The sequence below is a fragment of the Lingula anatina genome, chromosome 4, assembly GCF_051362555.1.
Source record: "Lingula anatina isolate TDL-2025a chromosome 4, LinAna3.0, whole genome shotgun sequence".
NCBI classification, from domain to species: Eukaryota; Metazoa; Brachiopoda; class Lingulata; order Lingulida; family Lingulidae; genus Lingula; species Lingula anatina.
In genome coordinates, this window is record NC_141770.1 from 12,611,259 (window position 1) to 12,624,463 (window position 13,205).

At 39.6% G+C, this 13,205-nt stretch overlaps 2 protein-coding genes across 9 annotated transcripts in view; both read right to left on the reverse strand.

Annotated features, from left to right (window-relative positions):
• Positions 1-7,164, reverse strand: part of LOC106163151 (uncharacterized) — a 32,923-nt gene extending 25,759 nt beyond the window's left edge. For 5 of the 7 annotated variants that reach the window (XR_015333883.1, XR_015333882.1, XM_087010861.1 and 2 more), the window contains exons 1-6: positions 7,006-7,164; positions 5,326-5,958; positions 4,686-4,913; positions 3,756-3,828; positions 2,971-3,173; positions 218-1,636 (exon numbers count right to left, since the gene is read on the reverse strand). Coding sequence is in view for 5 of the 7 variants with exons in the window: in XM_087010861.1 (XP_086866987.1) it covers positions 218-1,636; positions 2,971-3,173; positions 3,756-3,828; positions 4,686-4,913; positions 5,326-5,958; positions 7,006-7,018 (2,569 nt within the window). In the remaining 2 variants the exon portion in view is untranslated. Of the gene's footprint in view, positions 1-217; positions 1,637-2,970; positions 3,174-3,755; positions 3,829-3,888; positions 3,962-4,685; positions 4,914-5,325; positions 5,959-7,005 lie in introns of all 7 variants that reach the window. The other 2 variants (XM_087010858.1, XM_087010857.1) reach the window with 2 other exon arrangements.
• A 654-nt stretch (positions 7,165-7,818) lies between these two features.
• Positions 7,819-12,559, reverse strand: LOC106163136 (uncharacterized). Of its 2 annotated transcripts, none has more exons than XM_013540645.2 (2): positions 12,434-12,559; positions 7,819-11,229 (listed from the first exon to the last, which is right to left on the reverse strand). In XM_013540645.2, the coding sequence occupies exon 2, from the start codon at positions 11,159-11,161 to the stop codon at positions 8,603-8,605; it is 2,559 nt and encodes an 852-aa protein (XP_013396099.2). In that variant the 5' UTR covers positions 11,162-11,229; positions 12,434-12,559; the 3' UTR covers positions 7,819-8,602. The 2 variants fall into 2 exon arrangements, with proteins under 2 accessions (XP_013396099.2, XP_013396100.2); XM_013540646.2 differs by having other exon boundaries at positions 7,819-11,226; positions 12,434-12,536.
• Between the last annotated feature and the right edge of the window lie 646 nt (positions 12,560-13,205).

Consider the following 13,205-nt stretch of genomic DNA (forward strand, 5'->3'; position numbering starts at 1 on the left):
TTGACAAACTCAGGCATTCTTTTAAAGATTTCTGACACATAAACCTTTATAAGGAGGTAAACATTTATCAACTCAACTGCAGGTTTAGATAAGGAGATTATTTTCTCTCTCTCTCTCTCTCTTACTACACACACACACACACACACACACACACACACACACACACACACACACACACACACTCTCTCTCTCTCTCTCTCTCTCTCCTTAGACTCACCTTTACTGTGCAGTCTCATATGGGGATAATTTTCCATCCTGTCCCTCTCCTCTCTGTGTGTCAACGGAACAAAGTACCCCGCGGGCTGGAACCCACCACCAGAGGGCCCCGGTGCATATCCAAGATGGCTGGTCATGTGTGACGTCGGTGACAGCTGGAAAGTTGCGGAGGGGTTGAGGTGTGGGTCAGGGAAGCTGGTACCCGTTCTGACCACGGAGGTTGCAGAGATGGATCCTGGAATTGGCATAGGCTGGCGTATTTGACTGGCCATAATGTGTGACGTCATTCGACCATCGTCTCCCAGGCTTGTAATGTGAGGCTGATGACTCATCCCTGGCGATGGCCCCAAGGCTGCAGTGCTAATTGTAGAGAACGTGCTAGAAGTGACGAATGAGGACTGCGGTATCATATGTCTCCTGGGTTCATGTTGACCATTTTCATTGGCTACGGGTGAGGCGCCATGTGTGCGCTGCATGTTTCCACCATCCACATTCATACTTCCTTGTACAAAAGCCAGCAGGCTATTGGCCGCCTGATTGATCATCTGGTTCTCGTCCATATTGGACAGTCCCGAGACTTGTGGAGAGACTTGGCTTCCCATTGGGTGAGGAGGCACCGTATTGACATGGAGCTCTTGGATGTGACTGGAGCGGGGCGTGCGGTTGATCATGTGCTGGTTGCTCACCATAGTGGAAGGCGTGCTGGTGATGGACCGATTGTTCATTGTGTTTTGATTGCTGGGGTTGGCACTGGCTGTTGGTGGTTGTTGTTGCTGCTGGGGTGGTGGCTGTGGTGGAGGCTGATGTTGCTGCTGCTGCTGTTGTTGTTGTTGCTGCTGCTGTTGTTGAGGTGGCAACTGATTCTGAACTTGATTAGGATCTTGTGTCTCTGGATTACCACTGCCGCTCATGAGATGCATGCGCAGCACAGCCATCGCAGCATTTTCCAATGTCTCTGACAGCTGCACGTGCTGTTTTGAATGAGCTCGTAACGAGTCCTCGCGTACAAAACTAGACCCACAAACTTTACAGTTGAAGGTGGGTTTACACTTGGCTTTCTTTCCAACCTTCTTGGCACTGGGTTTTGGTTTTTTAACAGGAGGAGGGGGTGGTGCCCCTTGCATCTCCTCTGTGTGTTTCTTCTTTTGATGACTGATCACGTTGCTCATTTGCCGCGAAGTGTATGAACAGTAGGCACACTTGTGTGGCTTCTCGTTGGAATGCATAAGCTTGTGGACACGTAATGAGCTGCTGTTGGCGCAGATGTACCCGCATTCTTCACATGTGGCCAGTTTAGCTCCAGAGTGGATCTTACGATGTTCACGCAGCATTTTGCGAGACGAAGTTTTAAAATCACATGCATCACACTTGAGTTGGTTTTCCGTTGAGTGGTTGATTCTTATATGACTCTTCAAATTGCCTGAATATATAAAAAATAAATATGAAATTTTTACATTATATTATATCTCAAAGTTAATACTCTTTTATGAAAAACTACAGTCAATTAACAAAGTTGAAGTTTGCACACAGTGTTAAGTATATCCTGGCCAATACATTCAACCCTGTAATAGACAATTTCTAGTCCATTGATAAATTGGGTAAAAAAATTACCACTCCTTCAACAAACAAAAAAACTTTTTTTATTTCTTATTTATCTTATCATATTCCTATTTCTTTTTCTTAATTTTAAAACCTGTCCATTTATTTTCATTATTATTTTTTTGTTATTCATTTTAATAAAACACTTCTCATCTGCCCTAGCAAAAATCAAGCACTTTCCTACAACTTTTTGTTTGCACTTTTATCCCCCCAATGACTCATGTTTGTACTGAGCAGCTGTCCGTCTTTCATCTAAACTACACACCAATTCTTTATACCATATTCTGGTCTAATAATCCATTTACCATCCCCCCCTTAATCATTACATAGATATGGATTGCACATCTGGTAGAAGCATCACCTCAAATATGTTTATACTATCTCGCCTTGTGTATATATTCAAGCATTACAAACGTGCCTTTACTTTGTGTGGTCATTAATAACACAGGAATTTGCATGAAATTTCAGATACGCCTATTATTCACAATGTTATACCTACAAAAACTACATATTTCCATGCATGTGAATGCGTGCATATACCAGGGATTAGATTGCCGTTTAGTGAAAAAGTAACAAAATATGGCGTGGGGTCCCAATAATTCGGTTATCCAACGAAAATCAGAAAAAAATCTTATCCCTGGTACACGCACTCACTAACAGCAGACATATATCATATCCTTCTTATCTTTATTTATGACATTCTTATAATTTCAGTATACCAGCTACAGCATGTCCAAGTTGATGTATGCTCATATTAAAGAACTAACATCCAACTCATGGAACAGCAGAGTAATTTTTCTAATTTTTTTTTTATTGTTTTAACTTTTTCTGGTTTCAGATTAATGCGCCAGAACAAAAAATGGTTTGAATGACAAAGTGTGAAAAAATTTAAACCTCTTTCTGACAATCTGATAACTTGACTTGATCCTCTGAAACAAAAGCAACTCTAGAAAGAGCCCAGAAAGTGAACCAATTCCATAATTTTACAACACAAACTAATACTAAGTCTTATGTATACGCGGCAATTGAATCTGCATCCATGGATGCACATCAGTTTTAAATTTAGACTGAAAGTATACAATATGATTTGTGTTAATGATTATCATTCCTCAATATGGATGAAATGTTGAAGATTCAAAAATTTTAATTCCATACCTTTAATACTGCATCTATACGTGCACCAGTCGCACTTGTATGGCTTCTCTCCAGTGTGAATTCGAATGTGCCGTTTCAGATCCGAGTTGATCTTGAACTTGGCATCGCAGATGGAACACTGGAAGGGCGCATCTCCCGTGTGCGTGCGTAGGTGAACTATCAGTTGACTGGAGTTACGACTAGCATACGGACATATCTGACACCTGAAACGCAAAGAAAATCCTTTTTTAGTAGCATATCAGTATTTCTAATAGAAAAACAGTATTTTAAGCAAGTCTTGTATCTTTTGGTATCAACTTGAGATAGAAATACAGTTAATTTGTTTTCAATAACAAACATACAAAAGCTTTATGAACATTTGTTATTATTATTATCAAAAGTAGTATCATTATGCAATGCAATTAAATAAAACTGTACTCAAAGCTTTAGCACTTGACTTTTGTTAAAAATCCAAAGGATTTCACAATTAAAATAATGACAATGTCACAAAAACTGAACAGATGAAACTGCAATGAATTCCACATAAAATTTGGTGGCCAGTTAATGTATACAAAGATATTTGATTTAAAACTTCTCAAAATTTTCCGAAAGAAAATGCACTCTATTTTCAGCTATAAGAACAATTCTGAGGGCATCATACACATAAAGATCTTTACAGCCAATTGAATCCATCTAAGAAAATAGAACAAAAAGGTCCGAGGAATAAAAATCTTTGTTCTAGATTTCAAAAGAACATACACAACAGCAGGAAAAGGAGGTAGCAGTAGTCTTCTGTCAGCACTTACTTAAAAGGCCTTTCATCTGTGTGAATTCTAATATGTTTCTTCAAACTGCTGCTATCTCCAGTACTGTATGTACCTGCGGACGAGAAAATAAACAGCATAACTGTTATAACTGACTAGAGGGGGAGGCACTTACTTATAAGGCCGATCATTTGAGTGAATTCTGGCGTGACTTCTTACACTGCTGCTGTCCCAACTAGTGTAGGAACCTGAGAACGAGAAAAGAAACGACTAGAAACTTCTTTAAATATGGCGATAGTTTTCTTGAAACTTGAAACATATCCAGTTGCCTCGCTCTTTAGCCTTTGATACAGATTTCTTCTATTTTATAAATAAAATACCCAGGTTTTCTGGTCTGAGAGTGAACTAGTTGCAATAATGGCTTAACAGTGATTTTGTTTTTCTGTGGAAAAGAAATTTATGTCTCAGATACTGTTTATACAATGTCATAAGAAAATAATGACTTTTCTTTTTTGTTAGTCACACACTCATATATTAAACCAAAATACAAACGCACGAAGAGAAAAGTTATTAATTTTTATGTAATTATTTAAAATGGATGGTTAGCAATAACAGTATAAGAATCAATCACTTTTTTCTTCATGTAATTATATTTTGATTCAGTAAACATATCCAACCAACTTAATGAAAGGACAGCATAACAAGCTGAAACTAAAGCAAAAAAAAGGCACATTCTGATAAATATTTATCTCTTGAAAGATAATCAATTATTAAGCATATTTTACTAAACAAACAGGATCATATCTACTTCAAGGAAATTTTGACCAATCATTTAGACAACAAAAACACAGGTTACAACTTGATTTTATGCAATATATATATCACAATCAACTTTTAAAAGATTTTCAAATTTGTATCACCATTAAACAAATACAACATATGTTCAATACCTTAGCACATCAACACACTTACAGTACTGGCACTGAAATGGCTTCTCTCCATAGTGGGACCTCTCATGGATCCTCAGCTTATCTTTGCGGTTGAAGGACCTGTTACACTCCTCACAGATGAAGGGTCGCTCGCCCGTGTGGATACGCGTGTGTCGCTCCAGGTCTTTGTTATACTGGGTCTCGTAGCTACAGCCTTCATATTGGCACTTGAATTTCTTCTCTCCCCGCGGAATATATCCTCTCGGGCCTGCTGAGTGTAAAAAATAATGTGGGGTATTGGGAAAAAAAAACTTGAAATAAACACTGACATCAAGGGAATCAACCTCATGTGAAGGACACAATTAACCAAAATGCAAAACTTGTATTCACAACATATTGGGTTGTAACTTAGAGATATGGTGATCTTTTACTAATTCATATGTGAAATCTATTTCATAAAACACAATACAACATAATCACCGAAGACTTGTTTCTAACAACTTTTATATAATGAAAAAGACAGCAACTAGTACAGCTAGTGTTTTCAATTTAATTTACCACAGCACAATCAGAAATTAATAATTATTTAAAATGTCTGCTTTTCATTCAATTTCACAGCAAATAAATTTAAGTCTCAGTCTTACTTAAAACTTCTCACCACAGAAAAAACACAAAAATTTTACCTAGATTGGTCAGCCTGATGGGAGACCGAGACCTGTAAGGGATATTTGTCACAGTAACCCCTTCCTGTTTCTCACTATCATCACTTTCCTTTGGGGTGGGACTTGGGTCCCTTGGGGCTGGGGTTGCCAGGGTTGGTACCCCACCAGTGGTGTCAATGTTAATATCATCAGCGGTGCCAGGGTCCATGGCACCAGGGGTGCCAATCATTGCCGTGGGTGACGCCAGTGACGGGGAACCAGCATGCGGCAAAATGTTTGTCTCATTGTCATCATCATCGCCATCACTGTTATCATGACCATGGACACCATCGCCACCCCCCTCACCACTGCTATTCCTTAACTCATTCCTTTTCTCCTCTCTCTTTTTCTCTGCTGCAGATTGTTCTACTGGCTGTGTCACTTTGGATGGTGATACAGAGGTGTTGACAGGCTTGGAGGTTGTGGGCGTGGTGCTGGTTTTCGAGACTTGTGGGATGGTGCCGGACTGCGCCATCGCCAGCATGGACTTCTGCAGACGACTCAGCAGGACTGGACATCCTTGGGTTTTGTGGCGTATAAATGTCTCGATGTTGACAAACTCTTCTCGGCAACCTCCACAGATATGGATGTCGTCTAGAAGAACGGTGTTGGTACCTGAAGGAAAATCATTATGATCGTAGGATAGGTTTATTGTTAACTGGCACAATAACTTCAAAGCAAAAGCTTTCATATACTTAAGTACTTCTATACTTCACTGATTAATTTTTGGAATAAACAATGAAAAATATATCTTACTTAAAACATTTCATTGCTTAGCAACGAAAATTATTTTTCACAAATGGTCCCAAAACCTTTGTTCCTCATATTCACAACAAAACCACATCATAGCTCTTTGCAAACACAATTTGGAATAAAAACTGAGGAGATAAAAGATAAAACAGCAATTTAATTGATGTATGTCCTTCAAAATTTTACACTACATCTTTTCTTATTATTACAATTTTATTATTATTTTTTAAATTTTATTATTTATTCATTTTGTGTGTGTGTGTGTGGGGGGGGGGGGGGGGGGGGTAGACCCCAGCCTTGCTCAAACAATCAAATGCTTTTTCTTTGTCTGGTAGCCACACAATAAATTTTAGTTAGTTTCTAAACAATGTGTATTTTTTTTTTAATTTATCCCTTCTAAAAAAAACATATACAAAATGCAAACTGGTAAGTAACGCATGCATACATGTAACATTACTAGTAACTACAGATGTACAGTGTGTCTTCATGCTTATTATATTGGCATAATCCTAACGCCATTATTGCTGCAATATTTAAAAAAATTCATCACCTTAAAAAATCATAGCGCAATAAAATCATGAATAATCATACTGCCGTAGCACTTCGGGTATTAAAAAAGCTGATCACGTGACGTTCTCACACTACATGTTCGTGGAAATTAAAGTTATGGAAGCTTTGAAGTGGAACCACTTTATTGTGTAACGTTCCTATCTTAACCTTAACGTGGTGGTCTTCGGTGACAATCACGTGTGACTGTTTATATAGTATCCGGGGCCTTGCGCCTTTCCACCGCTCTGCTCTTCCTGGCCCCTCCCGGCCCCGTACCGCGTAGACACAATGGCCAACATATTTACAATCGAAATATATCAATAAAGCGGTGATTTTACGCAAATATATTTATCATACACTTACCTCCGGCGTTCATCTTTCGAACGCCTGGGTTTTTGTGAAAATCAACGCTTTGTAGGATGAACGGCGAGCCGATAAAACTTTGACCTTGAATTGAATCCCAGGTTCCAAACCAATATGGACGACCAAGATCAATAATGCAGTGCGCAAGCGCAGCTAAGCTGCCGGCAGAGGGCAGCAGGTGCCGGTATCGTTATCATAACTCATGTTGTGGCTCCAAGATGTAAAGATATGCCGATAAACGGGTGGAGGTGACAGTTAAAGTGCAAACAATGCATAGAAAACGTTTACTTGATAAAGGAATATGTGGAAAAGGGAGAGTTTGATTTTGGGAGAAATCGGTGGGAGGGTCTGCGACATTTAAAACAGAGACCATAGATCTACATCGATTGTGGATAACGAATGTTTATTTTTGTATTGTAATAGCTGGATATAATATAGGTGTTGTCTAGTGTGCGATATGCCGTTCTAGGGCCTAGTAATTGTAATGTTGGAGTCTTCTAAGTATAAAGATTACCTCACTGGCGATTGTTTTTGCCCGTGAAGCTAAGCAAGGCAACGCGTACTTATTAGAATTCACGTAGGTAGGCCTACCGGTATATGTCGTGGATTAAATCTTCTTCTTACTATTTTTTTTCTTTTTTTTCTTCCTTTGACTTTAATCCAATGAGCAATTTTTCTCTGCAGGTTCTAGGGCGGACCTTATGCTTGTTTAAAAAAAACGGTTATACAAACAATTACAACATAAGGCAATCGTTTGGCGCGAAGCATAGAGAAAAAAAAATTAGCTGTGATCATTTGTAAATATTCATTTAAAAAATTCAAGAAATGTATAAATGCATCAAAGAGATCAATCGAAACAAGACATTTTCCTTATGGGGTGGACGAGAAATGTACTGGATGATCGTCATCGGCAAGGTGAATAAAATTTATGTATAAAACGAAGCGAGCAATTTTTATTGACTAATATACTAGTAATATAAATTATGTACATTTTGTTTTCATTTAAGGTCCAATTGTTGCGTAAAAAATATCAAACCTTCAGATCACACACGGTAAGCATGCAATGGCGACAAGTGGTAGATACTTTTGTGCCCCTTTTTCTCCATTTTACTATTTTATAATCAAAACCAAGCAATGTTTTGTGATCGAGTAGAATTAAATGAGGCAATGCTTTAAAAGTCAGATATATTCTGTTGAAATTTTCACAGGAACAAAACGCAACCGGTTGAACAGAGAAGAGCGGTTGAGTATGAATGTGTTAGAGAGGATTGCCGAATACTGATTCTGATTTTGACCACTAAACGAACTTTTTCACCCTGATAAACACTTGCAAAAAAGTAAGATTGAAAAAAAATCATAAATACAAAAGAAAAGCTCACAAAATATGAAGTACAAAAATATGAAGTACAAAAGTTCACTAAATACCTTTTTAACGTGAGTGTAATGAATGAGAGTTTCGAGAAGTAGACAAATAAGGTATTAACGCAACTTGCAAAGCCTGCACACTACAAAAAAATTACAATAAGAACATTCGTTTTAAAAGAGATTCCTTCCTAATATTTATAATGGCAGTGCAACTTAAGGTGTTTATTTTTACTCAGACGTTTATGTTATGTGGTCTCTGTTCCAGTTTTTCCCCCAGCTGATCCCAAAACAACTGCTGGCCGTTTGCATCTTCCGTCCACTCCAAAAATTCCCCTCTTTCCAGACGCTGTCGAAGAACCTTCGGGATTTTGCCATTTGGATTAAGACCCTTCAAAACGAGAATCATTTCGTACCGTTGCGGTCGTTCTACGGAAGTTTCATAGACGATCTGCTCCAGCTCAAATTGGACGCAGCGAGGATCACCGATGTAAGCGTCGGAAAGGACCACGATGGCTTTCCGCGTGCACTCAATGGCTTCCACCACGCTTTCCAACTCCGATTTGTCCGGCAAAAAGTTGAGGTCGCAGACAAGATTAAAGCGCCCGGCGTTGGGAGGTCGGGAGTCCATTCGTGCTAGCAGTTCTACTGCCACCCATTCTCTGTCTGCATCGACGCAGAATGAAACAAATGCATCCGACACGATGTTATCCCATTCCACTCGCTCGTAACCATGGGGCACATCACGCTTGAGGGCGAGACGTTTGAAGCGGTAATATCTTAGCTTTAGGAACCAGCGCCACCTGTACAAGGAAATAAAAACGACAACGAGAAGTGCCAACGTTCCGCCAACGGCCGAAGCCAGGTAGATTGGCCAACGATTAACGCAATCAATCGCATCCGGATCAAACTGCAATAAGGGCATACCTCGGCGTTCCGCTGGAGTATTACATGTGTAAACGTCCAATTGAGAAAGCGTGATGTTGGTTTGATTGATCCAACGTCGAAACCACACAAGATCACAAGTGCAAGCAAACGGACTTCCACTGAGGTCCAGCGTCTGGAGCCTCCCCTCCAAGCCTCCTATGGATGATGAATTAACCAATGAGATCATGTTTTGACTGAGATTCAGAGCACGCAGGGATGTCATTGGCGCAAAGAGTTGCGAAGTGAAGAACGAGACTTGATTATCGCTGAGAGACAGATTTTTTACCGACGTCAGATTCTGAAACTGAGCAGGCCACAGCTGACTGATGCGATTTCTTTCCAACGTCAAATTCTCCAACTTATACAAATTCTTGAAGAGCATTCCGTTTGGGTCATTCTTGAAAACGTATCCTAGTTCATTATCACTTAGGAAAAGAATCTTCAGTTTGGAAGTACCCTTGAATAAGTCTAGGGGGATCGAAGAACTCCCAATGTAATTCTTTGACATGTCGAGAAATTGTAAAGCCGACGACGAAGAGAATATGTCTGTCTGGATTAAGCCGATCCTATTGTCGTTCAGTTTCAATGTTTTGAGTTTATGAAGCATGCCGAAGACGGATTTGCCAATGGACGAAATGCGATTTTCAGATAGGTCTAATGTTTTAATTTTTTCTAACCCAGCAAAAGAATTTGTTGGTATCCTCTCAACTCCGCTTTTCCTTAGACGAAGCGTCTCTATGTTTCGCATACCAGCGAACTGAAAATCTTTAAAATTGATGATCTGATTTTCGCTGAGATCTAATATACGTAGACTATTCGGCAGATTTTGTGGCACGTAAGAGAGGAAGTTCTCATTCAAACGAAGTTCTTTCAACTTTGCCATGCCAGCAAAGACAGTTTGTTCAATGTCTCGGATCTGACAGGAGCTGGCATCTATGTAATCGGCGTTTCTCACGTGACTAAAGAGCCTCGGCTCGAGCTGGTGGACGGAGTTACAGTACATTTTTAGTTTCAGTAAAGGAGTTGAATTCAGGTATTGGAATGTATCACTGTTCATGACGCCACCAAAGGAAAGCGCTGGGATGTCTAATGACGTCAGCTGCTTGGACTGACGTAACCCGAAGAGCCCGTCTCTTAGAGAAGTTGACGACAACGGGTTATGCCCAAGCGATAAGGATACGAGTGTGTCTGCAATGGGTTCCAAGCTAAGCTTCCCGATCTGAGCTATTTGGTTCCTGGCAAGATATAACTTTGCCACTTTGGATTGACGCAAGGACTTCAAGTCCCCGTCTGCAAGACGAGTTATCTTGTTGTTACTCAACGTTATTCGTGTAAGATTCAACAGCTTCCCAAAACCCTCAGGGAAAGAAGCGTTCGACAACTCATTGGTGTCTATGACGAAGGACACCAAAGCGCGCAGACGACCAAGATCCGGGATTGCTGTCAGTTCATTACCCCCCAGGTGAAGCATTTGGACGTTTTGTAACCCTTGGAGTGACGTGGCATTGAAATCCTTCAGGACGTTCGAAGATAGATATAATTCAGTGATATTAGTCGGATCCGTAAATGTGCCAGGTGCGATTTTGTTGATTTTACAATTACTCAGGTACAGGACTCGAAGATGGATTAAACCCTTGAACGCGTCTGCCTGGATGTCGGTTAGAGTATTATGGTCCAGTCGAAGCTCTTGGACGCTGACGGGTATTCCCGAGGGAATCTCCGAGAAGCCACGATTGCGACAGTCGACGATTTGGTAGTTATTCTTGCAATGGCACTTGTTTGGGCAGGTCTGTCCATTCGATTTTGAGGCACAGACTATGGCAAGAATTATTAACGCACAGAAAAATGGGATCTTGTATCGAACCATTCTGCTGGATAGCAGTTAGCAGGTGTAGGGCCTATACTATGATGTCTTCCGAAGGTAATTGACAGCTACTGAAAAAAAGAGAGATGAAAGATGTATTGAGAATACAATTGAGAAGCGAACTGTCCGTGCACGTTACGTAGTGCAAATTAAGGTAAGGGATAGGGGGGTAAGTCATCCCTACACGGACTTATTGACTCGAAATTTTTTACCAACTTAACATTTTATAAACTGTCGAAGGTGGTGTGGGGGTTATGTAAATTTTGTTAAGTGTCAGTCATTTATGAGTCATTCATGTTTCGGAAAGAATGAAAACTGAGGAAATACAGTCGCTTAGTAGCCACGTGCCAAACTGTCGTGGGCGCCTTTTGTTATACTATATGACACACTGTCACAAAAAATGCATTGATGTTAATAAGCTTTCGTTTTCATTGAGAATACTGCCGATGAAAACATTTTGCACTTCATGTTGCCTTTTGTTTGAAGTATTTACATACCTTTGTGTATAAAAACAAAAACAATCATGTGACGGAAAACATACAGCTTTCATGGTTCAGAAATCATGTGAATTAACCATTTAATCTAATCAGCTGATTTATCACACGCCCGTGACTATGGAAGAGAGATTAAATTTTCCCCGTGGGTGGGGATATCAAAATGGGCTGCATCTGTGGTGCCTTTTTTTGGTTACACATGTATATCAACATATCGCTTCAGATACATCCAGACGGATATATTATCTCTTCAAAGATTTTTATATGTATATACGAGTGAATTAAGTATGCTAAAATAAAATTAAATTACATTACATTACATTACATTACATTTTAAAAATAAAAAAGAACGCAGTGTAAAAAAAAACTCAAACACACTAAATCTAGACATAACATAAGGCGAGGAAAAGTATATAAAGATAAGAGATCGCGCTTCATTTCATAAGTCTGCATCAACAGGCTGAGTACTTCACACGATTTTAGAGTATTATAGGTTAGGCTTTAGATAAGCCCGCTAAACTAAGAGAGCCGAAATATATCGTTTCCCTCCAAACCAGTCGTCCAATGTTCTTTCCCAGTAGTTGAAACATATTTCCCCAATAATACATTGCAATTTTCCTCACATGCAGTTTCACCGTCGTATGAAACATTAAAATGAATAGGCCCTATTGATCGAGTCAATAACCATACAGCGGTTTTAGACTGTATAAATATATCTTGCCGTCTGGTAGACATGCATGTATGTATGTATGTATGACCTATTTAAACGAAGTACTCTCACCTGTCTTTTAAAAACGTGCTGGCCCGATCATATAATAGCGGTTATCAGATGTTCACAGGCGAGGACGGTCTATATCAGGACTGTGCACCTCAGTCGAATAAAATGCATTGACCTTTGCGGTACCGGTCCAATCTTATGCGCGCAGGTGTGCTTTTTTAACTGGAAATTTTCTGCGTCTATTTTTAGTTCAGGTGACGCTGTCATTGTTTGCTTAGTTGTAGGCCTACTGACGCTGCGTACATCGAGTGCATCTATGAGATGTAGTGGGCGGTTTCTTTTCTTTTTTTTTCTTTTTCAAAATAAAGGGAGTTTGTGTCAATCGAAATGGTATATGGCAAATATTTTGCCACAAAATTTTGCGATCGAGAATCGTTATGTGACTTTAATATATCATTGAAAACAATAAGACTTTATTTTGTCGAATAACACATGGGAAATTATGCATGGAGGCTCAAGATGAGAAAACCAGTTAATACGGGAAGGGGAACTTAAACGGGAACCTAGTAATCTAGGAAAAGAAGGTTTGGGTACCGTTTCAAATAAAGGAGTGAAGTGAAATTATATTAACGTTGTGCATAAACAAGAAAGGGGCAATTAAAATCTGTTTTATGGAGCATTTCGCACCTATAAATCGCTAGCCATGCTTTTAAAACACGGAATGGAGTATCCTTGTGTGAATGAGCTCGCACGGCAGATTTGAGAGAGAGAGAGAGAGAGAGAGAGAGAGAGAGAACTTATGCGGTCTCGAGTTGTTACACACATTAATAAAGAG

Excerpts from the sequence above, each read along its gene's own strand:
- LOC106163136 (XM_013540645.2), bottom strand. The coding sequence starts at position 11,161 with ATGGTTCGATACAAGATCCCATTTTTCTGTGCGTTAATAATTCTTGCC.